Source organism: Camelina sativa, chromosome 13, assembly GCF_030686135.1.
Source record: "Camelina sativa cultivar CO46 ecotype springtype chromosome 13, ASM3068613v1".
NCBI classification, from domain to species: domain Eukaryota; kingdom Viridiplantae; phylum Streptophyta; class Magnoliopsida; order Brassicales; family Brassicaceae; genus Camelina; species Camelina sativa.
In genome coordinates, this window is record NC_141892.1 from 9,789,985 (window position 1) to 9,817,602 (window position 27,618).

The 27,618-nt window shown below is 33.4% G+C and overlaps 4 protein-coding genes, 1 long non-coding RNA gene and 1 pseudogene across 8 annotated transcripts; 4 read left to right on the forward strand and 2 right to left on the reverse strand.

Annotated features, from left to right (window-relative positions):
- Positions 1-412: 412 nt before the first annotated feature.
- On the reverse strand, positions 413-4,656 carry LOC104738122 (calcium sensing receptor, chloroplastic). Of its 2 annotated transcripts, XM_087481189.1 has the most exons (6): positions 2,027-4,656; positions 1,687-1,932; positions 1,388-1,580; positions 1,074-1,215; positions 847-978; positions 413-755 (listed from the first exon to the last, which is right to left on the reverse strand). In XM_087481189.1, the coding sequence occupies exons 1-6, from the start codon at positions 2,246-2,248 to the stop codon at positions 521-523; spliced, it is 1,170 nt and encodes a 389-aa protein (XP_087337315.1). In that variant the 5' UTR covers positions 2,249-4,656; the 3' UTR covers positions 413-520. The 2 variants fall into 2 exon arrangements, with proteins under 2 accessions (XP_087337315.1, XP_087337316.1); XM_087481190.1 differs by lacking the exon at positions 413-755 and having other exon boundaries at positions 843-978; positions 2,027-2,376.
- Positions 4,657-10,663: 6,007 nt separating this feature from the next.
- LOC104736323 (thymidine kinase b pseudogene) lies at positions 10,664-11,943 on the forward strand (annotated as a pseudogene). Its single transcript, XR_015577914.1, has one exon. The product of XR_015577914.1 is annotated as a thymidine kinase b pseudogene (transcript).
- Positions 11,944-11,981: 38 nt separating this feature from the next.
- TGH (SWAP (Suppressor-of-White-APricot)/surp domain-containing protein) lies at positions 11,982-18,109 on the reverse strand. The gene is made up of 16 exons (XM_010456286.3): positions 17,778-18,109; positions 17,038-17,128; positions 16,879-16,973; positions 16,625-16,728; positions 16,253-16,314; positions 16,060-16,128; positions 15,762-15,913; positions 15,450-15,525; positions 15,281-15,367; positions 15,035-15,109; positions 14,610-14,754; positions 13,945-14,434; positions 13,533-13,814; positions 13,326-13,454; positions 12,956-13,138; positions 11,982-12,875 (listed from the first exon to the last, which is right to left on the reverse strand). Exons 1-16 carry the CDS (start codon positions 17,910-17,912, stop codon positions 12,204-12,206), a joined length of 2,847 nt encoding a protein of 948 aa, XP_010454588.1. The 5' UTR covers positions 17,913-18,109; the 3' UTR covers positions 11,982-12,203.
- On the forward strand, positions 18,089-19,722 carry NF-YB13 (nuclear factor Y, subunit B13). 2 transcript variants are annotated; one of them, XM_010456287.3, is made up of 5 exons: positions 18,089-18,342; positions 18,424-18,486; positions 18,737-18,826; positions 18,935-19,098; positions 19,200-19,722. In XM_010456287.3, exons 2-5 carry the CDS (start codon positions 18,432-18,434, stop codon positions 19,368-19,370), a joined length of 480 nt encoding a protein of 159 aa, XP_010454589.1. In that variant the 5' UTR covers positions 18,089-18,342; positions 18,424-18,431; the 3' UTR covers positions 19,371-19,722. The 2 variants fall into 2 exon arrangements, with proteins under 2 accessions (XP_010454589.1, XP_010454590.1); XM_010456288.3 differs by having other exon boundaries at positions 18,122-18,342; positions 19,203-19,722.
- A 2,103-nt stretch (positions 19,723-21,825) lies between these two features.
- On the forward strand, positions 21,826-23,486 carry LOC104709305 (protein MIZU-KUSSEI 1-like). Its single transcript, XM_010425944.3, has one exon. It carries the CDS (start codon positions 22,150-22,152, stop codon positions 23,017-23,019), a length of 870 nt encoding a protein of 289 aa, XP_010424246.2. The 5' UTR covers positions 21,826-22,149; the 3' UTR covers positions 23,020-23,486.
- A 3,066-nt stretch (positions 23,487-26,552) lies between these two features.
- Positions 26,553-27,231, forward strand: LOC147929359 (uncharacterized). Its single transcript, XR_015577379.1, has 2 exons — positions 26,553-26,711; positions 26,991-27,231. It is a non-coding gene; the product is annotated as an uncharacterized LOC147929359 (long non-coding RNA).
- Positions 27,232-27,618: the final 387 nt, after the last annotated feature.

Consider the following 27,618-nt stretch of genomic DNA (forward strand, 5'->3'; position numbering starts at 1 on the left):
TTTGAGTGTATAAGTTTTTGAACTTTATACGTATGTGGGGTTTTTTTCACATAATTGAAAGCACTAAAACTAAAATCCAATAAACTTTTCTAGTTCGACCATTTTTTAAAGTGGGATATTTGGCAAATGGTAAATGGGAACTGACAAAGCTCACTTTAAGATAAAAGCCAAGCCACAAACCTACCTAGATAGTCCAAAAATGGCTAGATGCAACTATGAGAAATTTAGTCCAAATCTAGAGCTATCCTCAATTTACGTCTTTATCCCAAACTCTTCCTACCCATCCAGGTTTATTTGGTCATGTTTTCTTCAAACTCTTCTTATACATGATCTTCAGGTTTTGCTAAAATTACTTCAGTTCGATTTCATCTGTCTTTTCTTTTTTTTTTTACTAGTTCCACATATGATCATCAATGCAAAAGACAAGTAATTATTAAAAGATATATTTATCTCTCAAAGTTGAGAAATAAAGGAATTTGAAACAAGACTTTTTAGACTATATGTATCCTCTTGTTTGTTTTCAGTCGGAGCTAGGAAGGAACTTGGTTCCGGATCTAGTACCGAAGCTTCTAGAAGCTGCCGGGATAATCCGCGATGGAGACAAGACTTGAGCGAACGAGAAGTTGTATGAATCAGTGCCTAACCGGCTCTGCATCCATCCTCTGCCACCAGAGAATCCATCTGTCACAATATAGCAATTCTTGAACCCGAGAACCTTTAACGTTTTCGCCACTATCTTAGCGGAATCCGAGTACCTACATAGCCCAAAAAAAGACCGATAAAGATTTTAAAAAAGATTCACAAAAAAAAAAAAGGTCTTGTAAAAGAGCAAGAAACAAAACTCACGAGTCCAAGATAATGATATTGGAGCCTTTGTTGATTCTCTTGAGGTAAGAAATCTTTAATGCAGCTATCTCTGCTTCAACCCTTTTCGAGCTCCTCACTATTCCTTTTACTTTGTTTGGTAGTTCTTCTAATCTGATCATCACAAGAACAAGGGGCTTTGTGTTCCTTTCACTTTTTCAGGTATACAAAACACGAAAAAGAATGGTCAAAGATAAACAAACACTTACGGAATCGCGATCACACGGTTCTTAGCATTTGAAGGGAGCCTTGGAATCCCAGCTTTCTCCTTTTCTTTCTCTGATCTTATATCCACCATTAAGTAGTTCTTGGAACAGAGAAGATCAAGTGTTTGAGCCGGCGTGAGATCACCTTCATTCAAAACATGTTAATTCTCAACCTTTTCCTATGCTGAATTCTATACTCTATATACAATAATACATCACTAATAATAACCAATAACATTTGTGACACTATTCCCAAACTTAATTATGTTTGGCCTCAAGATGATCTCTATGGAGTATGAAGCTAAAAGATGAGGTACCTTTGTATCCACGGAAGTTAAAAGATATTGCAGACCAAACAGGAGGGAGAAGAAGGTAAGCAATAAACGCAGCACCAGCGGCAACAACAATGACACTAGGATCAGCTGAAGAAATTGTCTCCATGGTCGATGAAGCAATCGGCTTAGCATCTTCAATCGCTTTTGTCGTCTGTTGTGCTACATCTGTTACTGTCTACATCCCCAAGCAAAAACAACACTTAAACCATTTTAAACCCTAAAAACCAAAAACCTAAATTACTAACTTCTCCAACAAATTTGAATGTTAAAAGGAATCTGACCTTTGCAGCATTAAAGACAGGCTCAGAATCAAAACCAGAGCTCTGCATTGCTTCTTGAGCTTTCTTTGAAGCTTCTGAGAAAGCAGGAGAGGCAAGCTTTATAGCTTCTTCACCAGCTTGTTTTGCAATGGGCAAAGCAGTGTCCAAAGCTGGTTTAAGAGCATCTCCTACTACTTGGAACACACGCTGCGTTGCATCAAAAACACTCGAACCAGTTTCTTGAACTTGGTTGATTGTTTTCTCCACCTGTTTAAGACAAGAACTCTCGTTAACAAAGAAGGATACGATTTGGTCATAACAAGACAGAGGTAAAATTAATTAAGTGAGATTGTTATTATACTTCAGTGAGAGAGGAGACGATTTGGTCCTTGGAAATGGAAACAGCAGCTTTGGCTTCATGAGGAGGAGAAGCAAAGAGAGATAACAGAGAGATTGAAGTTGATGTTGGAAGTGAAACAGAGATTTGTCTCACAGCTGTCTTCTTACAAAACGTAGAAGAAGAAGAAGGAAGAGTGAGTTTTGCAGATACTGAAGACTTCATTGCCATCTCCGCCATAGCCATGGTTTCTCTCCGCCACAAATTGTCAAATCAATGCGACAGCGAAAGAGACAAAGCAACTCTTAATACTTTTCTTCAATGTTGTCTGCAAACTGTTTCTTCAGCTTTACTCTTTTTTTTTCTAAAGATTATAAGTAAATTGAGATTTCTGGTTAAGATTGAACGAAGGGAGATTTGAAAGATGGTTTCTGATTGGTCAGACTTATCCTACGTGGCAATTTGTGGTGCTAAGCTTAGCCATTCGTTGCCGATCCAGAACCCAACCGAATCATTTGCTTTTGTATATGTAGTACAAGAATTTTATTGTTACGGTAATACCGAAGGTTGTACTACATAATAATAACAACAAAGATGATTACAATGAAACATTAGAAAACATACAAATAAAATTAGGAAAAATATGAGCGCAAGTTTTGTAAAGAAGTGTAGGGTTGTAAACAAAGGAACTGTATTTGTCTGTATTAAGCCGCCTCTTTGAACAATATGTTCCATCAATTTGGCTTAGGTTCTTTTCTTCTGGTTCCTGTGTTCCCATGACTGAAGGAAGATGACCAGATCACTAACTCCATAACATTTACAAATAATATATATAGTTCCCCCATATTGTATAGTATAGTACTAGTATACCACAACAAGACCTTAAAACAAACAAGCTAACATATTAGCAATAAATGATTCACCAATTAAACTACCAAATCCCATGTAAAGAAACTCAAAGCCGGGTTTCAACGATGCTGGTTCACGGGTATCACCAAAGTTCATGTTTTGTTACAGCATCATCATAATTAAACAATATATATAAGAACAACACTATTTCTCTGGAATCTGGAAAACAAGTCTTGATCTTGAAAAAGAACAAGATTCTCCTTTGCTTACCTAATATGAGAATGGAATCATGTTACCATTTGAAGTTTGCTCCAAGGAAATATTTAAACCCACGAGCTGAGGAATCCATTCACTTACAAGATTCCTCACCTTTTTTTTCTGTCCTGCCAAAAAAGGGAAAAGAGAACACATATATGACTAACAACTGAAAGTGTCTTTCTCAACAGATAGACGCTGACACTTGAAAGTTCTCATCGGGAGTGAATTTGATTCTTCTTGAACATCCACTTTCATTATTGCTTCAAAACAGATTCTAATAATGCAAAAATAAACAAGAAGCAGCATGGCTATCTGGACCTTTTAATCACTGAATATGAGCATTTAAATCCTGATTAAAAGGGTTATTACGCTATTTGGATATTGCGCAATGTACCAAAGTTTTGGAGTAGTTTGCAACGCTGGTTTTTGTGTGGATATCTTATCACTAGACAAGAATGAAACATGAACATAGACTTACATAGTAATGCAAAAGCAAGTGTTCTCTCGAGAAATGGGCAATGCTCAGGTAAAAATAGCGGTATCTAGAGCCGGAGAAGCAAGCAAAAGCCACATAATGCATCAAGAAAACCATAGATACAGAGCAAACCTCGAGAGAGAACTCATAACAACACACCAAAAAAAAGAAAAAAAACAGGAACAAAACCAGCGGTGAGAGGGAAAGAAACCGATCTACGGTATTAGCTAATCCGCAAACTCGAATTAATTGGCCTCCATGGCTCAACGAAATAAAAATAACATTATTAGGTGAGACTCAAACCTTAATACATGTTAAACCAAAAGTAAAAACTGCATCAGCATCATCATCATCAGATTGAGAATAATTTACTTGAGGGAAAAATTTTAAAAAACAAAACTGAAATTGTAACTGGAAATTATAATAAAAACAGAAGAAACACATGGTAAGATATTAAGATAAGTGTACAAGTCAAAGTATGAAGACATGATAGACTAGGAATGAAGTACACCTACAAAAGAAAAAGTTAAAAAAAAAAAAAAAAACATTATGAATGATTTGTTACCCAAAACAAAAACAAAACAAACAGACTGATTTATATTTACTTGCTTTCATTACCAATTATATTTGGGACAAAAAAAAATAAGATTTAGAATCCAAAATCTTGTTTCTTCTAATGCTTTTTTTTTTTTCTGAGAGCGTTGAAGTAGATACTAGATTATCAAACAAATGATCAGGGTAGAGCAAGCGCTGGATGCAGAGGTTTATCGATCGATTCGTGCTTTCGATGTATAACTCTTTTTTTTTTTTTTTTTTTTTTTTAACATCGAAATTAAACAAAAGAATTTCCCAGGAATTGATCGATGAACCGCTGCCTCCAGCGACTTCACTCTTCAATCATTCCTAAAGAAACGAAAAAATAATATTGACAGATCTGAGAGAATCGATAGGGTGATGAACACAAATCATTGATCTCAAGGAAATATAAAAAATATACAACAGAGGTAGTAGATGCAGAGCTATTATTATATTATATATAGAAAGAGAGAGAGAGAGAGAGAGAGGCGTGGTTGGTTTACAAATTACAAAACATATATATATATGTATTGTACATGCATGTGAGAATATAATTTGAGAAGGAACAATATAAAAGTTTTTAGAAAAGAGAAAGAATCTTTGATGACTCACCGTTTTGCCGTACAAATTTATCATCCTCGTCTTTTGTCCTTTTGGTCTATTTTTTTTTTTTACTTTTATCAAAGTCTATGATTGATAGACTAATGAAATGAAATGATTCTCACAATTTATTACTAGTTTTCTGTTTTCTCTAATTTTTTTAGTCTTCCTCTTTTTACTACTGTTTTATATCATTATCTTTCCATTTTGTAGATATGTTCATTTCTTCTGTTTTCTAACTTTGAAAATACAATAACAAAAACTGATTTATCTATTTCGGAGTGAGATGTGCCAACTTATTTAATACTAGCAAGTAGCAAGAGTAGGTTTTCTCGGTCTAAATGGAAAAAGTATATTAGATGAGCAGAACAAGCGATTTAGACGTATCAAACAGAACAATAACAAATTAAACAGATATGATATTATAATATTTGAACTGATCTCTCATCTAATAGGATGATGAATGGTAATAAAAGAAAAATCGTTTCTTCTAGCTTTGCGTCTCAAACGTCCATTAACCGTGTTCCATTCAAATCTTTTATCTCTTTCAACAATTTGATCTAACCGTTATGGAAACAAGAATTTAGCAAAGCACTATAAACAAATACAGAGGATAAACTTTCTTAGCATAACACACTCAGAGCCGAAACTCCTCAACAACAAAGCCAATACATTTATCCTAAACCATTACACCACCCATGATTTCTCATTATATAAAACACAAATAAAAGCAAAAAAAAACAAAAAAAAAAAACAAAAAAAGCGAAAGAGGTGCCTTTCTCTCATAATAGAAATCAAGGTTCAATCTATTTGAGAGGTATTATGGCTTCATATAACTGGAGTTTCGTTAACTGCAAGGTGGACTCGTGTTGTCCTTACCTTTAGTAGCTTTGTTCACATTGGTGAGGGAATAAGTTTTTGGTAAGTTCCTTTTTCTTTTGAGCTTATTTAAGTATTGGTAAATAGTTTCCCTGTAACTTAGGAATTCGTTTTTCTTATTTGGGATTTTGCTTCTTTCTTTGGGTTTAGAGTCTTTCGAATATTTAGTGTTTCTGCCCATAATATATATATATATACTAGAAGTAAACTCGCGCATCAATTTTATAATAATTTTAATATATATTAGATTTATTAAAATATTTAAAATTTAATATTTTGTGTTTCGATAAATTATTTTATGTTTGTTATTTATTTTGTTTTTAAATAAGTATTCTCAGTCACGTAAAATAAATGACTATTGATTAGTTAAGTATTAAACTGAAATTTTTTGTTAATATGAAAGGTTACTTTAAAATATTTAGTTTGTATCTCATATAATATATATAACTCTTCATGTTTTGATACACAATCAAGACATACAAACATTTTTTACGTTGGGAAAAGAACATTGATTACATATAAAATAAAATGCGGATGAGCATGGACATTATGTGTTAGTTTGTCCGTTTTTAACATAATTTATAAAACATCAATATCTTCTAAAACCAGACACCTCCAAGAAGGACGAGACAGTAACTTGAATTTCTCGAATAACCTCTTCTTGAGCCGAAACTCATGCTCTTCCTTCATTCTCTGTGTAATTAATTTCTTTAATTTGATAACTAAAGGTAGCATAAATAATAGTGATATTTATATATTACCAACATGTTTCACACATGCTTAAAAGTTTTATTATTATAATTTGAATCTTTTAGCAATAAAATATTTTAATCTTAATGAATTATACAAATGACTTCAAATGCATTTGTGTTCTAGAAGTAGAATTCTTTCTGTTTCTTGATTAATTGCATTTGGAAAAGAAAGTTCTCTGTTAGATATTTCTATATTTTTATCACGTACTTTATATCTATTAAACATACTAAATCTAAATGCAAACTGAATTTAGTTTAGAATTGAATAAAAAATGTTATTAACATATATTGATATATTATTATATCAAATAAAAATTGTTTTTTGTGTTATACTTTTCTGTTTAAATATATATATATATATATATGTTGTATTATACTCAAAATGACCAACGAAAAAGAGTAAAAACATATCATCGTATTATCGAGTTACTTTTTTAGTGTTAACTGCATAACCTAAGAGAACATAAAATAATTGTTCACCAAATAATCTGTTTTTTTCTTCCTCTATGTTTTTATTTTTTAAATCATGTGATGGATGGAAGAAGAGATAACTCAAATCTTCCTACTTCTCCAAGACATTGTTTTTTCTCTCTTTTCCTCCCTCTCTCTCTCTAGAATGCAATTGGGATTAGCTTAGGATGATCTTTGGATCTTTCGATTTGATAAACACGTGGAAGAGGTGAGTCTTGTTAAATGCTATTAATTAAACTTGCACACATGGTCAAGTCTCATTGCCTTGCTCTTCTTGCGGGTAAGCACTATCATCACATCATCAACAATCGATCATGGCTAGGAAAAATAATAGAACATATGAGAAAAGAAAATAAGTGCATACATAGTATAACCCAAACAATAGTGTTGTGAAAGAAATTAGATTCTAATTATATTTTAAGAAAATAATTAAGAATAAATTGTGCAAGAAAAAAAAACTAAATTTGGAAGAATCACATGGCTTTGGAAACCCATATCATGAGACATATATCACCTAGACATCCAAATCTCCCTCGACCCTAAACCCTAAACCATCACAAAACCTTTCTCTCATCAGAAGTCATAACCTATAAATAAAATAAAGGACTATGGAAATGGTTATCGGAAAGAAAATGAATAAATACATACAAACATAGTTGTAACGTTAAGGAACACATTTAATTAAAGTAATAGTATTCAAAACAGTTAGTATATGTTTAAACTTATTTTCCTGGGTAATACATACAAACACACTTTTATAAAATATAGAATGGGTAATAATAAGTAGCAGGAATATTGTGACTAAGATATAAAATCTATTAGGGTTTATGAATTATGGTCTAAAACTAAAAATTTTATATTAAAAATTTATCAAATGGATAAAGAAAAACAAATTACAATATTGATATACAAAATAGGCATTCAAAACAATATTTACAAGTGAGAATGTCTTATGTGCCTAAGACCTCTAACTCTTTCTAATGAATAACCACATTGCACATGTTAACTTCTGTAAATGCTCCAAAATTTCGACTCAGCTTATTTATTTCAAAACCTACAAATGTCACATAAAGGGAAAAATTAAATATTACAAAATTTAGAAAATTATGTGAGAGGTAGAATATGATGTTTGATGAAGACTTTATCTAGCTATTTATAGATAAATTTGTAGTAGTATGAGAGGTTTTTTAGTTTTTTTTGGGTCAAACATCATGGGAGTTATGGTTACATTTCAAAGAATAAATATACCATAGGTTTTGTTTGTGGGGTTTTTTTTTTTGTAAAACACAAAATGTATTGCAATTAATACATTGAAGTGTATTTATATGATGAAAGATTTGTTTTTAAATATTTTTCAAACATCATGGGAGTTACATTTTAAAGAATTAATATGCAATCAATTGTGTTAATGATTACTATTAAAAAAAATATCAGATTGTTTTATATCTTGAAACTATTTTAGATAAATTGATTTGATCTTTTGGCGCAAAAACTGTGAAACAAATATTATAATTTTTTTTGTCAACAATAATTATTATAACATTATAATATTTTTCTAGCTTGAAATTAGTAAAGAATTTAATAACCATCACATTATATTTTTCCAAAATTATGATATTAATATTTAAATCTTTAATTATCGGAAATTTATTTTGACCAAAATTATAATATTAATATTTAATTATTTCTTATTTGCAAAATTATAATGTTATGGTAATTATATAAAATATTGATAAATGATAATTTTGCAAAATTATAATGTTATGTTAATTATAGAAAATATTGATATATGTATAAACTAAAAGGAAATTGCATAAATGTCAATATATATTTTAGTACAAAATTATCATTTAAATTTAGTGAATATGAAAACTAATGTATGTATTTTTGAAACAAATAAATTAAAAGAATTTAATAATTGAGAAGGGATGACATGTGTCAAAAATATACGCTGCCAAATATTAATATTTAATTATTTCTTATTTGCAAAATTATAATGTTATGGTAATTATACAAAATATTGATAAATGATAATTTTGCAAAATTATAATGTTATGTTAATTATAGAAAATATTGATATATGTATAAACTAAAAGGACATTGCACAAATGTTAATATATATTTCAGTACAAAACTATCATTTAAATTTAGTGAATATGAAAACTAATGTATGTATTTTTGAAAAAAGTAAATTAAAAGAATTTAATAATTGAGAAGTGAAGACATGTGTCGAAAATATACGCTGCCAAATGTCGTCATGTTATGCAAAGTTATGAGTAAAACCTTCTCATATTATATAAGATATATATATATATATATATCGATCATTTTATCGCATTATTATTAAGACGACAGATGATAAAAATGTAATAGATAAACAAAAATTTCAAATTTAAACTTTTAAATTTCAAAATCATTATCAAAAATAAGAATCATCGTTCAAAAAAAGAAAAGAACAAAAAAAAACATCATGATTACGCAGGACACGTCATTCTCAATGCAAAACAAGTACTTAGCTTGTTGACTCTTTTGTATAAATTGAAAATAATGTTTCATTGAAGACATATCGAAACTTAGCCAGAGATTGATTGACTATAGGTCAAGCTTGAAATACCTTAGAGCCATTGATCTCACTTGTGTAACTCCTTAGTTTGGTGAGTCTTTTTGTACACAACCAGAATCAATGTTTAGTTAGTCTCACATACCACATCAATGAGTCTCTTAGCCTCTGAGGTTGTCCAAACAAAACATACCCCAACGCCCAAACAAATATAAATAAAACCAAAAAAAAGTACAAATGTATAACATTACTATCAAGAATAAAAAAAACCAGTAGATAATTTATATTATGATGATTGAAAAATGATCATCCAACATATATAATACTAGATTATGACTACGGCAGGGCAAATTTCTTTTTTGATTTTTTTAAATTAATATATTTTTTAATACTAATTTTGTTAATGTACTCTTTTTGTTAATTTTAGTGATTTAGTATATAATTCGTGGTATACTGTACAACGATTTTTGTTTAATACAATCTTAACTAAATCAGTTTGATTCGACATATTTTATATTGGTGTTGTTAAAATAGTAAAATAAAGATTTAATCCGTATTAAAGTATCATATTAATAATATTTTGTTTTTTAATATTATCAATTCAATCATGTAATGTCATATAACCCGTCATGTAATATAACTTGTTTGTGTTAATTTTGAAAATTCAATATGTTTAAATATTCATAATTTTAAACTTTTTATTAAGTTTAGATATATCATTTATAAATTATAAACTTCCTAAAATTCTAAAATTTACTATATACAATAAATTTATTATATATGTATGTTGAACACACACTTTTATATTAATTGAGTAATATATGTTTGTTTAAAAAAATTCAAGTCACAATATATACAGGAAAAAATACACATTTTATTAACTTTATGTATTATCTGATGATGATTCACTATATTTAAAATTTAAAATAATAAAAAAAAAGATGATAGGAGAATAATTTTTTTAATATGGAATAAATCTTATAAATATCTATATTAATTATAGAATATTGTATATATGGATATTTAAAATATTTTAATTTTTTTGGGTATAAGAATAGCAGAGAGAATTAACTAAACTTATTTGGATATGAATATAAATATTAAATAGCATTAAATGTAAAAACTTTCTAAAAAATATTTTTGAGTAAAAACTACTGCAAAAATACTATTATAGATTACTAAGAAAAAGAAAAAAAAAATCAGTTGGCTTTTGTAAGGCAAAGGCGGAGTTCCACTTTTCTTCTAGAAATATTTTTAGGAAACTGTTATAAATTCTTTAACTTGTACTCCAAAACTAAAACTAATCCAATAATGAATAAACATTACAAAATTAAAATTAATCAAAAATGTGCCTTTCCAGTAAACCCCTTTACCCCAATAAACCCTAACTCCTCCCTTAGCGGCTTTCCATCTTCTTCTTCTTCTTCTTCCTCTTCCTCCTCCTCCACCTTCTCCTTCACTCTGTAAAATCAATCAAATGTTTGGTGTTTCAATGAGAACATTAATCTCACCATCTCTTTCTCCCTTCTCTCTTCATCTTCATCATCATCTCCCTAAACCTTCTCTCTTCTCCACCGTCCTTCGCTTCTCCTCCTCAATCAACAACAACACTAAATCCCCCAAAAATTCACCTCGTTCCGCAATTTCCACCGTAAAATCACAGAATACGGCATCATCATCATCACCACTCTCCTTCTCACCTCCCGGAGAAATCCACGTCGTTGTCGGTCCGATGTTCTCCGGAAAAACATCAACGCTTCTCCGCCGTATCCTCGCCGAGAAACTAACCGGCAAAAAAATCGCGGTCATCAAATCAAACAAAGACACGAGGTACTGCACGGAATCGATAGTGACTCACGACGGCGAGAAGTTCCCGTGCTGGTCACTCCCAGATCTATCGAGTTTCAAGGAGAGATTCGGAACCGAAGAGTACGAGAATCGGTTAGACGTGATCGGGATCGACGAAGCTCAGTTCTTCGGAGATCTCTACGAGTTTTGCCGTGAAGCTGCTGATAAAGAAGGTAAAACCGTAATCGTCGCTGGATTGGATGGTGATTTCATGAGGAGGAGGTTTGGTTCAGTGCTCGATTTGATTCCGATTGCGAATTCCGTCACGAAGCTGACGTCGAGGTGTGAGGTTTGTGGGAAGAAAGCTTCGTTTACGATGAGGAAGACGGAGGAGAGAGTTACGGAGCTTATCGGTGGAGCTGAAGTGTATATGCCTGTGTGTAGGAATCATTACGTTTGCGGTCAAAGCGTTTTGGAAACCGCTCGTGCCGTTTTGGATTCGTCTTCTACCAAAACGCCTGATGTTGTTGTAGCGAGTTCGCTTTAGTAATGTGTTTGTCGTTGCCGATTTTGAGAGTTTGTAGGATTTGATTAGATAGATAATTTGGTTTATTTAGCTTTGAGATTTGAAGTTTAAGCTTAAATTATGTATTAATTAATCAATGATTTTAACATTGTTCTAGTAGAAAAGTACAGTTAAGATATGTATATATTTTTGTGTCGTTCTACACTAGTAATTGGAGTTTGATCAATGATCAACACAACAAGTCGTAAGCAAATTCTTTTAACCAATATATAAATAAAGCAAATGACAATACAATTTTTTTCTCTATCTCATACCATATCATTTGCTATCAAACCTGACCATCTCGAGACAGTGCAGAGAATATTCATTGCATACCTCTACGCTGTTTCAATGTTCATACGATATCTATGCAAAAAGGCTCTGTTTCTCCCGCGTTTAGTCAGTGTCAACAGCTGTGATTAGGTTTTTTAGTCTCGTCGCCTTCTCTTCTCCCGCTTTGACTCTTTCCGATCTTCGTCTGAGCTATACACAAGCTTTGAAGAAGATGACTTCTTGCTCCTGTGATGCTTTGAGTGCTTCTTGTGGCTACTTCTCTTCTCTCTAGAAGATTCTCGTCGCTTCCTTCTTGATCTTGAACCTTGCTTATCCCTGCTGTGGTAGTCGCTGGATGAATCGCTCTCTGAATCATTGTTTCTATATCTATCCTTCTTACTAGATCGTTTTTTACTCCGCTCATCTCCTGAGGATTCACTCGATGATAGATCGTTGCCGCCACTCCGTTTTCTTGGCGATTTCTCTTTCTGTTTTCTACTCTTTTCTTCTTCAGACCCGAGAGTGAGGCTGCTCGTCTTCTCCTCCACTTTCTGTTTAAATCCAGCTCTATCTGGTCTTTTGTCTGAAGAACCTTCGGGTTTGCTTCTGGACTTGCTCTCTTCTTCCATCGGCTTGGTTCCTTCCTGGTATGGGACATCAGATGGTACTTCGAACCCTAGTTCTTTCCCTAGAGACTCTAGAAAATCACCAGCTATAAGCCGGTTTAATGTGCTTGCCGCCGCTTCATTCTTCTTTTCTTGACCCTCTTGTATCTTTCCGTTCATTACGTGATCTTCATCATCTTCAGAATCATCAGAGAAGATGGCCTACAAGTGAACATAGATATTAATAGATCGAAACTACCAAATTGAGTTAGCATACACTTTCTCAGACAAACCCGCATTACCTTGTAAAGATCAACAGGTCTCTCCACATTCTCCACTTCTACCTCAACTTCAGGCTCGTCTATTGATGTCTCTTTCTTATGTTCTTGCGACTCAGATACTTGATGTGCAGATGCAGCTTTCACTGTATCCGGCAAGAATATGAGAGAATCCATTTTGTTTCTAGCTCGCGGAGCAGGAGGCAGCTGTAAAAATTTAAGGGAATTTATTGATCAATCAAGTACTAAATTTTACACATAAGCAAGAACATGGCTCTAAAAATTATATAATCTATAGCCAACCAAAAGAGATGTGCAGAGCAAGCCATTTTTTCAATGAATGCAAGCTTTAAATGGCATTCCCTGAAGGAGGAACAAGAAACCACTTGTTTACCTTTCCCATGAAAGGATCAGGGAGATCAAATCGTTTGCACAAAAGAGGTGAAGGACGCCATTGGAACTCTTCCCTTTTAGGGTATGTCGTACTGGATTTCATGTCTACAACTCCAGTGTCTTTAATTTGCTGTAAACAAAAGTTTTATGTATAAGGATAGAACCTCCAATGAGCTGAATAACTGCAATGGAGATTATGTAGACATACCTCTGTCCCACCAGAAGTAAACTGCAGGCCGCCTGCAAGGAAGTCGAGAGGCCGTTCAGTAGCCCGTCTAACCTCCTTATAAGCTTTCCCTTTCTCGATTGCCTCAGCTGCAGCCTCAAAGTCCAGCCTCTCTTGAGCACGAGCTGATTCAGACATGCTGTTAACTCTGTTGAAGTCTGTTGAACGTAACCCTCCTTTGTATTTCTCCTTGAGAAACTGCTCAAATCTCTCTTGTTTAGCCGGATCATCTTTGAAAGGCTTAACAGCATCTGCTGCCTCTTGCTATTTCAAGGAAAGAAAGATGAGTCTAGAATGTTAGTGCAAGGAAAACAAAGGCATATCCTTCCCTTAAAACTCATCTACCAAGCGTAATCAAACTATCTTCTTATAAGGTGTGAAGTTGTTTACTTACAGTTGAAGCTGATTTGGTAAATGTATCAGAGAGATTGGTCGGGAACTGGAAGGAGCCCCCAGAAGAAGCAGAAGTATCGGTTTCTTTCAAACTTCTCTGCAATGGCTTTTCCCCTAATAAGCTGCCACGTTCTTCTGCAGTCATTTTCTGTACACTTGAAGACGGCTTAACATCTAATGTCAGCTTACTTTGATCACTGCGCTTTTGCTGCTCCTCCCACAGCCTTCTAGCGTAGTACTCATGACCATTACCTCCCCGGAGAAAATCAAACAGCTGATTTGATTGGTTCTTCTCTCTAGAAAGATCCTCATATAGTTTCCCACAACGGGAAACAAAAGTTGCAAAGCCCTCGATCAAAAGTTTCAGATTATTATCTGCAGGGGGAGGAACATCTGGAGGAGCAGAAAGAGTTGGCTTAGATTCAGCCTCAAGAGGACCAGCAAATTTATGCCGGGCCACAAAATCCTTCGGGATTGTTGGAGGATTAAACCTGGTATAATATAAAACACACAATGATATGATTCAGACTCTGTACATATGAAAGTAAGTAGCCATAATCAGTAATGTCTGAGAGCAAGAGTTCCATTGGACATGCAATTGTGTGATGACATTAATTTAACGACGTCCTCATGATTGTGAATCATTGAAATATTAGTTTGAATTACCTCTCCATACTGTAGTCAGAATTCTTAGCAGCTCCAAAACCTGGCAGAACGTCATGCTCTTTGGAGGTTAACCTCAGTCTATTGTCATTGCTCGGTTTTGCTGGCTGTTCATCTTCTATGACATAAGTCTGATCAAAATCGTAACCTGAAATAAAAGGAAACATCTAGGTGTTGCAGCATATTCTGAGAAACAAGTGGTTAAATCCAAAAACACTTCAAATTGTCAAGCAAGTTTTTGCACCTATTACGAATATTATTCTTTTCCAAAACAATATTACTTTTACAACATACAGGAGCTAGAATTTAAATACGGTGAACAATGGTTTGTCACCTCTAGAAATTAAAAAAGTGCAACATCAACAGACACTTATGCATATATGAACAAAGAAAAACCAAGAGTGGGGAAGTAGCTCTTCTGTGCTTACCACCATAGACATCTTCATCCTCAACATCAAGTTCCTCAAGTGCCCCAATGCCAAAACCCGGAGCAGTCTTTCCTGCTGATTGTTCAACTCATATTAGTAACTAACACAACCCATGAGTAGTTTTCACGCAACAACAATGCCAAGTAAAAGCTGGCACAGAGATACGCAGTGGATGCACGTAAGTATCTTTAAGCAAAGAAGAGCAAATTAATAAGAAAGAAAAATAATGGCGAGACAAAATCTTACATTTGGGTCCAAACAGACTTTCCTTCATTGACAAAGGCTTTCTGAAGCCAGCCTCCTTATTGGCAGACAAGCGAGATCTTTTCTTTTCTACGGATCAGAAAAATGAGAAGCAAGTCAATGACCAAGAATGTCCTGTCAACAAAAACATCATAAAAGACCAACTAGATACCTCTAAATTCAGGAGCATGCTTGAAAGGATCATATCCTAATCCATGCAGGTCCTGCTTTGGATTGAGAACATATACCTGCAACAGATAAAGGAGGAACAAAGGATATCATCACCATCAATGTAAGTGAGGATAATATCAGAAGACCCGCGGCAGAACATTATAAGCAGTGTTCACAGTCCTACGTATATTCTGCTACGAAATGTAGAAGCGAAGTTCAAGAAAAAAATGACTAATACATGTATGACACCAGTAGCAATTGCAATCAACAACCTAAAGCTCGTTTGCAAAGAAAAACTTGAAAGTTGACTCACAGGAATGCTTTCAGAAATTTTAATATCTTCACTAAATTGCGGATCCAGAGAAGTTTCCACTTCAGTCTCCGAAACCATTGAGTCGGATGTTTCCTTCGTATTCTCATCAGTAGAGAAGGCTAAAAATGCTTTCCTAGCTTCTCTACGAGCATCTGCACCGACAAGGGTATAAAAAAGAGAGCCACAAAATAAATAGCTTGCTATGAATTTCCAAAATAAAAAGGTACTGACGGTTTTTATTGATGCACAAAAGAAGATTATAGATTAGTGGCTTAGTGCATTCTAAAAAAGTTCAAACCTGAACTAGCACGCACATCCTTTATTGAATGACCACGCCGCCATCCCATTTTTAGTAAAAGTTTGACCCCTGAACAATATAAAGAAGCATATACATGAGATCAGGTTTTCTCCTCTTGATGCATTTAAAAAATAGAGAGAACGAAAGAAAAAGGAACTTTTGCCAAATATTAAAGAGGCTTTTAGAAACTAACCAATTGACTCTGAAACTGGAGCAATAAGTTCGTCAGGCACTGGGCCAGGAATGGCTGATGGCCTGTGATACAAAAAAAAAATGTTACAAATGATAGCAACATCATAGCCAAGTCGAATGAGAGAGAAAAGGAATCTTAATATAGAAAACAGACTATCACACAATTTCTAAACATTACTAATGCCAAAGCAAAATTGAGAACAACTGAAATTACAGAATAAAACATAGCTCCTAACAAGCTTCCAAATGAATATAAAGCATATTAGAAAGATTGATAAGAAAGAATGGGATATCCGTCCACAGTTAAATTCTCGCAAAGCTACAACCATGCATGAGAAGTATTAAGAATTATGACACATAAGTACACAGAGACCTCTCATGCTGTTCTTTCTCAACTTGCTTGCGGGAATATTCGGCTGCCGTAAAACCAAATGTGTCAAACTGTGAGCTCGCGGACAGTGATTGTCCCTCCATATCCTGAAATGAAAAAGCATTTAGAATGGCTTAACAAGTTAACATCATTCCATATAGTGCACATCTTCCAAAGAGCAAAACAAAAGTTTCCAAATCCACTTTCCATTTGACCATTGATAAATGTAACAGAAGAATTAGCTTAACGGATCATACCGCCTTTTCATCTTCATCTAAAAAGTCTGAAATACTTTGCTTCCTTGCTCCAGCTCTGTTCTTCCTTGATGATGTAAATGACTGTGGAGCCCAGCCTGAAATTCAATTTAGATTGTAAACAGAAACGTACAGATAAAAATCAAGTAATGTGAACTTTACCGTCTTTTGACCCCACTGTATTGTAATACCCAGCAGAATATCCACCAGTAAATGCTCCATGGAACCTTCTCCGGCCTTCTTCATCAGTCACCTGAGTAAGATAACTCGTGAGATGTTAGCAGCCTTCCACATAATATAACTATATACAGATAGACATTATTTTGAGTAAAGAACCATAGTGGAAAGCATCCGCACAAAAAACATTGACAGGAAATTGTAAGCAATACCATGCATCCATTAGTACGGAGACCAATTTTCAACACAGATTGCTTCAATTAGTTTGTAATTATAGACCAGGGATGATGCCAACTTTTATAAATGTTTATGCTAAAGAACCTACAAGGCAACCTCTATATGCACGTTATCAATCTAATAACTATCCATAGACACATGCATGAGCAAGAACAAACACAGCATACACATCAATTTAACATGATTCTGAGTGTTCGACCAGCTCAAGTAGAGAGACATTCACTTGGATTTCCTTAGATTCAAGCTTCTTAAGCTCCCTCCCACTACCAGTAACAGTATTAAAACCCTGAAACGGGTTGGCCTCAAAGTTCTCTGTCTAACTTCACTCTACCTTATATAACCTATTAAGCTCTCTACAGACTACAGTAAGTTAAAATTCACAAAACAGCACAAAAACAATAACTTCCAAGTTCATAACCAGCGCGAGTCTCTTGATGCTTGATTGACCTAATTCATCCGAAACTAGAAGATCAAAGAAAGAGACTCACCTCTTGCTTCCAAGCAGGGAGAGTTCTAAGATTGCCTGAAGCACCAGCGACTGCTTTCTTCTTCCGGCTCACGATTTCTTCCTCGCGCTCTATTGGGGTTCCATGAAATACGAAATCCTCTTCATCTGACGCCATTGTCTCCACCGAGAGAAGCAGCAATTCGAGCGAGATTTCTAAACGAGTACCGGAGAAGAAGCAGAATCAGAAAATCGAGAAATACTGAACAAAGAGATATATGGGCCTGGTTCGGGTCACTTTCCGGCCCATTTTGGTTTTAATTTAAAATAAAAAATAAAAAAATCCAATTTTCTATTAAGGAGTTGAAGTTACTCCCATCACGCGCCGAATCTAAGCAATTGTAAACGAGAGTGGGATTCACGCGCTTTTCGTGTTCCGTTTGCCCTAATCGACTCTGCTCAGAGAAGACGAAGGAGAGAGAAACTTCCTCCGATAAACCTTCCGTACAATCCGATCGACTCACCGGCGCCGGATCTCTCCACGACTCGGTTGAATCGTCCTCTCTCTGAATTGTATCTTGTCTTTTAACCGCGTTGACTCAGTTACGGTGAGTCGATTCATCTACATATCTATCCTCGCATGTGTATACCTTACCCTTTGATCTGATCTGATCTGATTACTTCTGTAGATCACACAATGGATCCAATGGATATAGTCGGCAAATCCAAGGAAGACGCTTCACTTCCAAAAGGTTAGCTTTTTTCCCGATCCATTGACCATGCCTATTCTGTAATTGGTTGTATCTGTACCTTTTAGATTTTTGCAATTATGTGTTCTCTACGTTTCTGATCTGGGTTTATTGCTCATCGATCATTGAAGTGTATATTGAATAGGATTTGTAACCATAGCTGAGGGTTATAGGATTCATGAGCAATCAATCAGAGACTTCATGTTCTTGTGATCTTGCTAAGGATACGTTTTGTTCTCTTATTATTTTATAGCTACGATGACTAAAATCATAAAGGAGATGTTACCACCAGATGTTCGTGTTGCTAGAGATGCTCAAGATCTTCTTATTGAATGTTGTGTAGGTAAGATCAGATCATATATATTTTCTTCTCATATGATATATTTCACTTGCTTCACTTAGTCTAGTTTTTGGGTTTTCTTACAGTGTGGTTTCTTAAACGTTTTTGCAGAGTTTATAAATCTTGTATCTTCAGAATCTAATGATGTTTGTAACAAAGAGGACAAACGGACGATTGCCCCCGAGCATGTTCTCAAGGCACTACAGGTTCTTGGTTTTGGAGAATACATTGAGGAAGTCTATGCTGCGTATGAGCAACATAAGTATGAAACCATGGTAATCATCCTCTACTTTTGTTCATCTACTTCTCTGTGCACCGAGAAGAAGAAGAAGAAATGACTATTGTTAAACTGTCTCCTATGTTTGCAACTCTATAGCAGGACACACAGAGAAGTGTGAAATGGAACAGTGGAGCTCAAATGACTGAGGAGGAAGCAGCGGCTGAGCAACAACGTATGTTTGCAGAAGCACGTGCAAGAATGAATGGAGGTGTTGCGGTTCCTCAGCCTGAGCATCCAGAAACCAACCAGAGAAGTCCACAAAGCTAATTGAAACCGTCCTTTGAATCGGTAGGCAAAAAAGAAAAAAAGAAAAAGCATCCTATTAACATTCCCTTGTAAGTTCAAATGCGTATGTCCTCTGTTTATATGCTCTTAGTATAAAATATGTTAGCGTTTCATGATCTTAAAAACACCCTTGTGATTCAGATGTAATTAGTAAGCATTCCTTGTTTTGTGTTACTTGTGTGTCTTGACTAAGTATGGTGGGTCATGTCTAACACCAAAGCATCCGATTCAATGGTTCTATAGACGGGAATTTGATCCGTAACCTAATGTTTGTACGTTGGATGGGTTTGGTAATGAGTGTAATTGTCTTTCTATAAAAGAAAATGCTGGATCATTGTTTAGTGTTGACATACGGAGACTTGAAGAGGTTCACTAATCATTTTCTACTCGGAAAGCTCTTTTTGCCAATAGCTCTGCACACCTATTGTTCATTAGTTTTTTTGGTGAAGAGCTGACTTATGTGATTGTAAAAGACATCAATTATAATGTCAAGTAACTCAGGTAGCTATTGTGAAATGATAATGTAATTACCAATTGGATTGTTGGATACAATTTTTATTATAGAAAAAAAAATATTAGTTCATCTGGTAAGTGGTAACAGTCATGTTATCTTTTGACAGTTGCGAATAACAAACGTATGTCAACACTAAAAATGTGTGATTTACACATATATATAACTGAAAAAAATTTACACAACAAAGACCAATTATTAACAAATAATATTTTAGTTTCCTACCAAAAATGAATATAAACTGATGAATCATGACATCATTAAAGGTAGGGGTGGTGAGGGAGAGTCGTTGAAGGGGTAAGGTACTCTGCTCAGTGCTCAGTTACTAGGAGGACCATCACCGGAGTGACGTGTAAGGTCGCAGGTTTCTGTTTACTCTGCACCCGACAACTCATAAGAGAATCCGAACAGACCCTATTACACATATCTCTCTATTTATGACGTCAGTAAACCCAAACTAGTATATATGGCTTCGTTTTTTTCTCTAAAATTATTATTATACATTCCTTTGTATTGTAGTAGTAGTTGGATGGTTTTATATTCTTTGACACAAGACAAAGCCTGTCGAATGTTGTATGCCCCCTCTCAATGGCCTGTCACACCAATCTTTATTTTGGGAATATTTCCTACTGAATCGAGACCGTAATATATAACATATTCACCATCAAATATCAATGAATAGTTGAATACGTTAAGCTTTCCAGTATAAGCCCATACAGTATAAAATTGAACCACAGAAGCTATTGATGAAAATCATGGGACAAAGGACTCAGACTTCTTATCACAAATAAAATCCTACAAAATGCTTTGATGTTATTTACTCAGCCAACATATGTATGAATTAAGTTTCGAATGGTGTTTTATTTTACAGAGAAAAAAAAATATTATTACAGGAAAAATAAGGACAAGACGTCATGCCGCTTGAGCCAAATTATTGTCCTGCGTTTTTTACCAGTACAAGTAAAAAACCTTATTTTACTGCCAACAAGTCAACAACTATGAAAAGAGTTATCAGAACTGTTTGTCTTTTATGTTCTCTATTGATTTTGAACACTTAGATTTTTTTTTTTCTGTGAATTTTTTATAGCCATTCATTGGAAATAATGTACGAAACTTTAATATGATTAGGGATGGTTAAATGTACATTAAGATTTGATATAAAGAAGAAAAAGATGTGATAAGTGGTACTATATATTTTAGGTGAAGACTCCACTTTTTACTGTGAAGTCAAAAAAAAAAAGGGTTGGGTCATACAAAACTGAGGGCTCTTTTGTATGTACTGTAATGTAGAAGAATAGAGAGAACCCCACATCGAAAATGAAACAACAAACACACTTTGTCTCCAGATTCCTTTCTTTTGTCTCATTTCTCGTGTTTCTCCCAAAGTATTCAACAAAAACACAATCCTCCCTCCCCCACTTATTCTCTTGTTAATATTAAGTATTAACTAAAATAAACAATATCCACATTTACACATTCAGCACCAAACTTTTCCTTAAAATAACCATTTATCTTTAACTCTTTATATATATATATTATATACGGGTTCACGTATATTAAATCCATATTAACATAAGGTTTTAAAATGGTGGTGTTGAGAGGAATGGAAGAGATAAAGATGAAAATGAAAGAGAACATTCTAATTTTATTTTTGAGAAAGTTTATTCCTCTCCTCTTTAGTTGATATAATCAGTTGAAATTTCATTTTACATTTTCTGTAACGAAAAGTGAACATAATCCATTTACGAAAGAACAAAAATCTTTAGAATATGCAACCATTTGAGTTTTTTTCTTTTCTTTGGACAAACCATTTGAGCTGCCTAAAATTAATAGTCCCCAAATCGAATCACTTGACACATTGAGCTAAAAAGCAAAAGCCAAATCTACATTTAATATGAAACTATTATACTATTTTCTCTCCTGCTTTAATTTTTTCTGAAATCCTCTCTTAAAACAAAGATGAAATTGGTGGGTCCTTTTACAGTCGATTCTCTGTCAATTCACAAATTGTATTATCTTCTCTCTCACACCAAAACACTCACAACGACAAGAGAGAGAGAGAGAGCAAAAAGAAAGTGAAGAGGGAAGAAGAGAGATAAAAGAGAGTTATAGTCACCAAATAGACCAAACCCTGAGGTTAAATTCACACCAACAACTTTGATCATTACCCTCCATTCTCTCTATCTATATCTCTCTCTTTCTTTTTCTCTCTAAAAAAGCTTTAGAGCTTCTTCTTCTTCTTCTCTTTCAATGGCGAAAGGAAACTCACATGACTTTACCTCCAAGAGACACAATAGTAGTTTCCACTGGACAAGAAAAGTCGGATCAGACGAAAACGACGACGTTTCTTCCACCCATAACCCTCTTCCTGATCACAACAACGCTAAACCCGTTTCCAAACACACTTCTTCCTCTTCTTCTTCCTCTTCCTCTTCCTCTAATGTAATCACTCAAAAACGAAAGCTTCAATCTTTCGCCGTGTCTCGTCTCCGTTCAGTCATAGCTACTTTAAGCAGAGCACGACCCGGTCACCACCACTCCGGACTCGGGTCACGGGTCGTCGGTACACTTTTCGGATCTCGTCGTGGACACGTGCATTTCTCTATCCAGAAAGATCCTAACTCTCCACCGGCGTTTCTCATCGAGCTCGCTACTCCGATTAGTGGGTTGGTTAAAGAGATGGCTTCGGGACTCGTCAGAATCGCTCTGGAGTGTGATAAAGGGAAAGAGGAAGACGAAGGAGAAGAAGAAAAAATCAAAACTTTACGTCACGGCGGAGGAGACAAGACGAAGACGGCGACGGCGACGGCGATTTCACGGCGGTTGGTTGAGGAGCCGATGTGGAGGACTTATTGTAACGGGAAAAAGTGTGGATTCGCGACGAGGAGAGAGTGTGGTGAGAAGGAGAAAAAGGTTTTGAAAGCGCTTGAGATGGTTTCTATGGGCGCCGGAGTTTTACCGGAGACGGAGGAGACAGGCGGCGACGGTGGAGGAGATGTGATGTATATGAGAGCGAAGTTTGAGAGAATCGTTGGATCGCGTGACTCCGAAGCTTTCTATATGATGAATCCTGATAGTAATGGAGCTCCTGAGCTTAGTATCTATCTACTCAGAATCTGATGAAGAAGACGAAGGAGATGACCAAAGCCTCGTCATCGAAAAGAATGTTTATGGTTTAAGTGAGATTTTCCGGTTGAATTACTTAATTAGTCGGTTAAGTGAGATTTTCTGGTTTAATTACTTAATTAGTCGGTTAAGTGGGTAAGTGAGTCGATGTCTAATACTTAAAAAATCGAAAACGACGTATCTCTATATTATTATTGCAAATTCGGATTAGATGTGAATGTGATCGATTTGATCGATTGAATCGATCTCATGGTTATTAGATCAGGGGTTTTAATTTTTGGGGGAGGGGTTTAGAATTTGGTATATGGGATATGGAGAGGACGACTACTTGTAAATGTATAAATTTCGTTTTTTTAATTAAAATCTGTAATCTTTTCTTGTTGTTTTCTAAATCAAATGTCATAATTGGGGCACCGAGCCTTGTTAGAATCGTAATGATTAAAGTCTTGATTTTGTTCCCATTCCATTAGTGTATTTTTTGTCGCTAAATTATGATTTAAAGTGTTAAAATCATCATTGAGTTTCTTTGATCCAAGAAATAATTTAGAACTGAATAAGTAAGTGTATGGACCATTTGGACCATACGTTATAATGAGTAACGCGTAATATTATAACGACGGACTAATCTTTGTCTCTAGATTTTTCCATGTGGATCAATCTATTAAATTTTCAAAATTAAACCTAACTAGGTTTTAACCCGCTGTACACCACTAATTAAATTATAAATTAATATATTTTAAAAAATACTTCTAATTTACTTAGATTTTAAATTTCTATTTAATTGAATTTTATCTAGTTAATTTATAATTTTGTTTAGAATATTTTTTCTTCTTCTTACGTTTTATACAGTTTATAACATAATTACATTAAATTTGTTATTAGATAGAATATAAATTTTTAAAACACTTAGTTTTGTTTTCTATAATTAAACAGAAGTATATGTCTATATGGTATGTTAGTCTATATTTTTATGTGTATACGATTTTTTTTTGGAATATTAAGAATGTGTTGTAGTATGTGTAATATTTTGTAGTTCATATACTAAATAATTTATAAGTTAATTTTCCAAACTTTGACTACAAATCTGCAGTATATAAAATAAACTAATAGTTTTGATGTTGGCTCTATAGTCCAAACCCACCATGCTAAGCGGATCACGCAACATGTTCAAAGATTTTTAATCCGCAAAAACTCATCATACAAAATCCGTGAAAGTAAAATATAGTATGTGAGGTTAAAAGTCACTTTTTATCAAATCAAAACAGTTTTTCAAATTATTAAAGAACAATACCTCTTCACTTACCTCCTTATAAAATAAAGAAATAAAATCTGTATACATTTACCATTATGTTTGTTACATTTTAAAACAATTAGTTTCTATAAAATATCAAATATAAGTAGAATTAATTTATTTATTAAAATAATTATTTAATGTCAATGACATACAATTCTTGGGTTCACCCGTAGGGGTGAACTTCTCTTATTCACCCCCTTTAAATTAAGGAAATAAATCTTAATTAAGTAAACAAATTCTGTAGACCATCCAATTTTTAAATTGTTAATTCTAATATTATATTACAGTTTTTAATTATCACATCTAAACCCAAACCATTTTTTATAAACCCAAACCGACGTATAATTTTGTTTAATAGTAAATTCTAAACCCTAAACACTTTTTTATAAACCCAAACCAACATATAATTTTGTTTAATTATAAAATCTAAACCCTAACCACTATTTTGTAAACCCAAACCGATATATAATTTCGTTTAATTGTAAAATCTAAACCCTAATCACTCTTTTGTAAACCTAGCCGACATATAATTTTGTTTAATTGTAAAATCTAAACCCTAACCACTCTTTTATAAACCCAAACCGACATATAATTTTGTTTAATTGTAAAATCTAAACCCTAACCACTCATTTGTAAACTCAAACCGACATATAATTTTATTTAATTATAAAATCTAAATCCTAACTATTCTTTTATAAACCCAAACTTATATACAATTTAAAAATTTAATGTTTAACCTCTAATTCTTTTCTATAAACCCAAACTAACTTAGTTTCTTTAATAAAAGATATACATAATTTGTTTCCTTAATTTGTTTTGTTTTTTTTTATTTTAATTTTGATTTATTTTTTAAAATATGATATGACATGACATATTGTTGTATTTTAATTGGTTAATTAAGAAGGGGTTAATGAGAATTGTTCACCCCTAAAACTAAAAGTGAACCCAAGTATTTTTCCTGTAAATAAGTGTCAATTTGAGGATTTATTTTATAAATGTCTCGAAATATGTATTTATAGATTCGGAAATTACTAGAGTGTTGCACTCACTTAATTGGTCCATCACTTTCCTTTAATTATATACAAAAATTAAGAAACTTGATAATTTTTTTATATGTTCAAGTGTAAGGGTATTATCGTCGTTTCAACATAGAGAACGAGTGGACGTACAATGTTTTTACTGGTGTTCGTATGTCTCTTCCCTAGTTTTAAGGCTTTACCTTTTTTAGCTATCAAATACCAACTTTTATATATTAGTATTTAAATGCCTTGGAGCCTTTTATTTATTTATTTATAATTTATAGTGAAAAGAAAACTGTAACAATTCCCTTTTTTTTGGGCAAAAAACTGTAACACTTGGTAAAAATTAATTTTAAAAGTCTTTCCCCAAAAAAAAAGAAGAAAAAAGCTGGTCCTTGTACAATTCACAAAGCACACACAGATCCGAGTAAGATTTACACTGCACAATACTCAAAGAACGTGTCTTCTTCTTTCTTTAACAAGAAAGTGAAGTTTCTTCATGAGAATTTGCAAAAGAGACAAAAGCTGATGCCTACAATAATATCCCTTAAGAATATAATACTTTCAAAACACATGAAGTGAGAAAAATACACGTTGAATTGAGTCTGTTGCTTAATTAAAAGCTATTTCTATATTCTTTAGTGTGATTGTTTTTAGAAAATTAGTGTTTAACAATGTCATTTGGTACTAACATCGACGAGATATATATCTTATACCCAAATTTGAAAGAGGCATATAGTATTGTCTTGAGTCTTGACCAATTTAATCTTTTGTGTTTTGGCTCCCACCCTGCCATTGAGTCATTGACGGCTATGGGGGATAAAGAGAGACAACTAATGAAGGAAGTAATGAGTAATTTATACTTTTGCTTTAGTTAAAGAGTCGGCTTTAGCCGTTTTTTACTTTCTTTTTGTTTGTTTTCTATTGGGCTATTCTTTTTATCAGATTTTTTTTACTTATGAACTTGTCACACTTCACTATTAAAATCATAGATAAATTATATATCTTGTGCATTCGAATAATATTTCAAGTTTAACCAAACGAATGATGTCACCTATTATTGGTGAAAAGCCAACACTATGTGTGGTTCGAATAATTGATCTAACAATAGCAAACTGATTCTAGGCTCTTCCTATTTTTACATGTGGTCGTGGCCTTGTTCATGTATCCCATTGGTTCTATAATCATCCGTTTTAGGCCCTTCTTCAATAACTGTTCTAGCCAATACAGACACTTTTTCGATAAAAAGGTACAACGGATAAAAAAACGTTGGTAGACTAACGATTCAGATTAAATGAAGTTACCAAAAATAGTTCTTCGATGTGTGTCATGTGTCCATAATAATTTGGCAATGCAATCATCGTTGACAAAAGGTATGATCGAGACTAACTGTTCCACGCCAAAAATAAATACATTTTTGCATTATAAACGTCAACAACATCATATTCTTAAATTATACTTATTATAATTTCATCGTCGTAGATTATGACTCATGATATCTTTCAAATTCCGGAAGTTAAGATACTTAAGTGGAATGGATTGAATTATAATTTTGCTTATGATGTTGTTTATTTTCCCTAGCGTATGTGGTCTTGACCAAATGGATTTTTTTTTTTTGTTATCTCCACCGAAAATCGCAATTTGTCATCAAGGATGAAAATGCATGGTAATGAGGTAATATACTTATTTCAGTAAATCATGAAATTTACCATCAATGATCAATACTCCCTCTGTATCAAAAAATATAATTTTCTAGTATTTTTTTGTATCACAAAGAATGATTTTCTGTATATTTTTATCAATTAATGCTAAAAAATTGTAAATTTCAAATATTCTGGTGAAATCCTATTATAAAATATCTTATTATAAATAAATATTACACTGATTGCTAAACATTAAATATTTTTCTTAATTCATGTAAAAGTCCTAAAACATCACATAGGGAGTATGAAAAAACCTCATCAATTATTGGCATGCTCACGCGTCAAATGTTGCCCTCATGCATAACAATATTACATCGCCTATGTACAAGTAATGGAGCCATGTTTATGTTTGTAACACAAACTTAAATTGATTTTACGTTTACACTTTAAGTTTTATTTTAGAAATTTTTTTAGTGTTTAGTTAGTTTATAGATCTCTAGATTTCAATCCATAGATCTTCCAATTTTTTAAAAAATTTATTTTTAAGCCTTTACAATACAAATTGGTCATAAACCACATTTTCGTTTTGTTATTTGTCATAATTTACAATTAATAACTATTATTAATAGACTTTCAA

Excerpts from the sequence above, each read along its gene's own strand:
- LOC104738122 (XM_087481189.1), bottom strand. The coding sequence starts at position 2,248 with ATGGCTATGGCGGAGATGGCAATGAAGTCTTCAGTATCTGCAAAACTC. Across the intron at positions 979-1,073 it reads AACCGTGTGATCGCGATTCC|ATTAGAAGAACTACCAAACA; the intron begins GTAAGTGTTTGT and ends TGTGATGATCAG. Across the intron at positions 756-846 it reads AATATCATTATCTTGGACTC|GTACTCGGATTCCGCTAAGA; the intron begins GTGAGTTTTGTT and ends TGGGCTATGTAG.
- NF-YB13 (XM_010456287.3), top strand. The coding sequence starts at position 18,432 with ATGGATCCAATGGATATAGTCGGCAAATCCAAGGAAGACGCTTCACTT. Across the intron at positions 18,487-18,736 it reads AGACGCTTCACTTCCAAAAG|CTACGATGACTAAAATCATA; the intron begins GTTAGCTTTTTT and ends ATTATTTTATAG. Across the intron at positions 18,827-18,934 it reads TCTTATTGAATGTTGTGTAG|AGTTTATAAATCTTGTATCT; the intron begins GTAAGATCAGAT and ends ACGTTTTTGCAG.
- LOC104709305 (XM_010425944.3), top strand. The coding sequence starts at position 22,150 with ATGGCGAAAGGAAACTCACATGACTTTACCTCCAAGAGACACAATAGT.
- TGH (XM_010456286.3), bottom strand. The coding sequence starts at position 17,912 with ATGGCGTCAGATGAAGAGGATTTCGTATTTCATGGAACCCCAATAGAG. Across the intron at positions 15,526-15,761 it reads AAATTTCTGAAAGCATTCCT|GTATATGTTCTCAATCCAAA; the intron begins GTGAGTCAACTT and ends TATCTGTTGCAG. Across the intron at positions 13,815-13,944 it reads TTACCAAATCAGCTTCAACT|CAAGAGGCAGCAGATGCTGT; the intron begins GTAAGTAAACAA and ends TCCTTGAAATAG.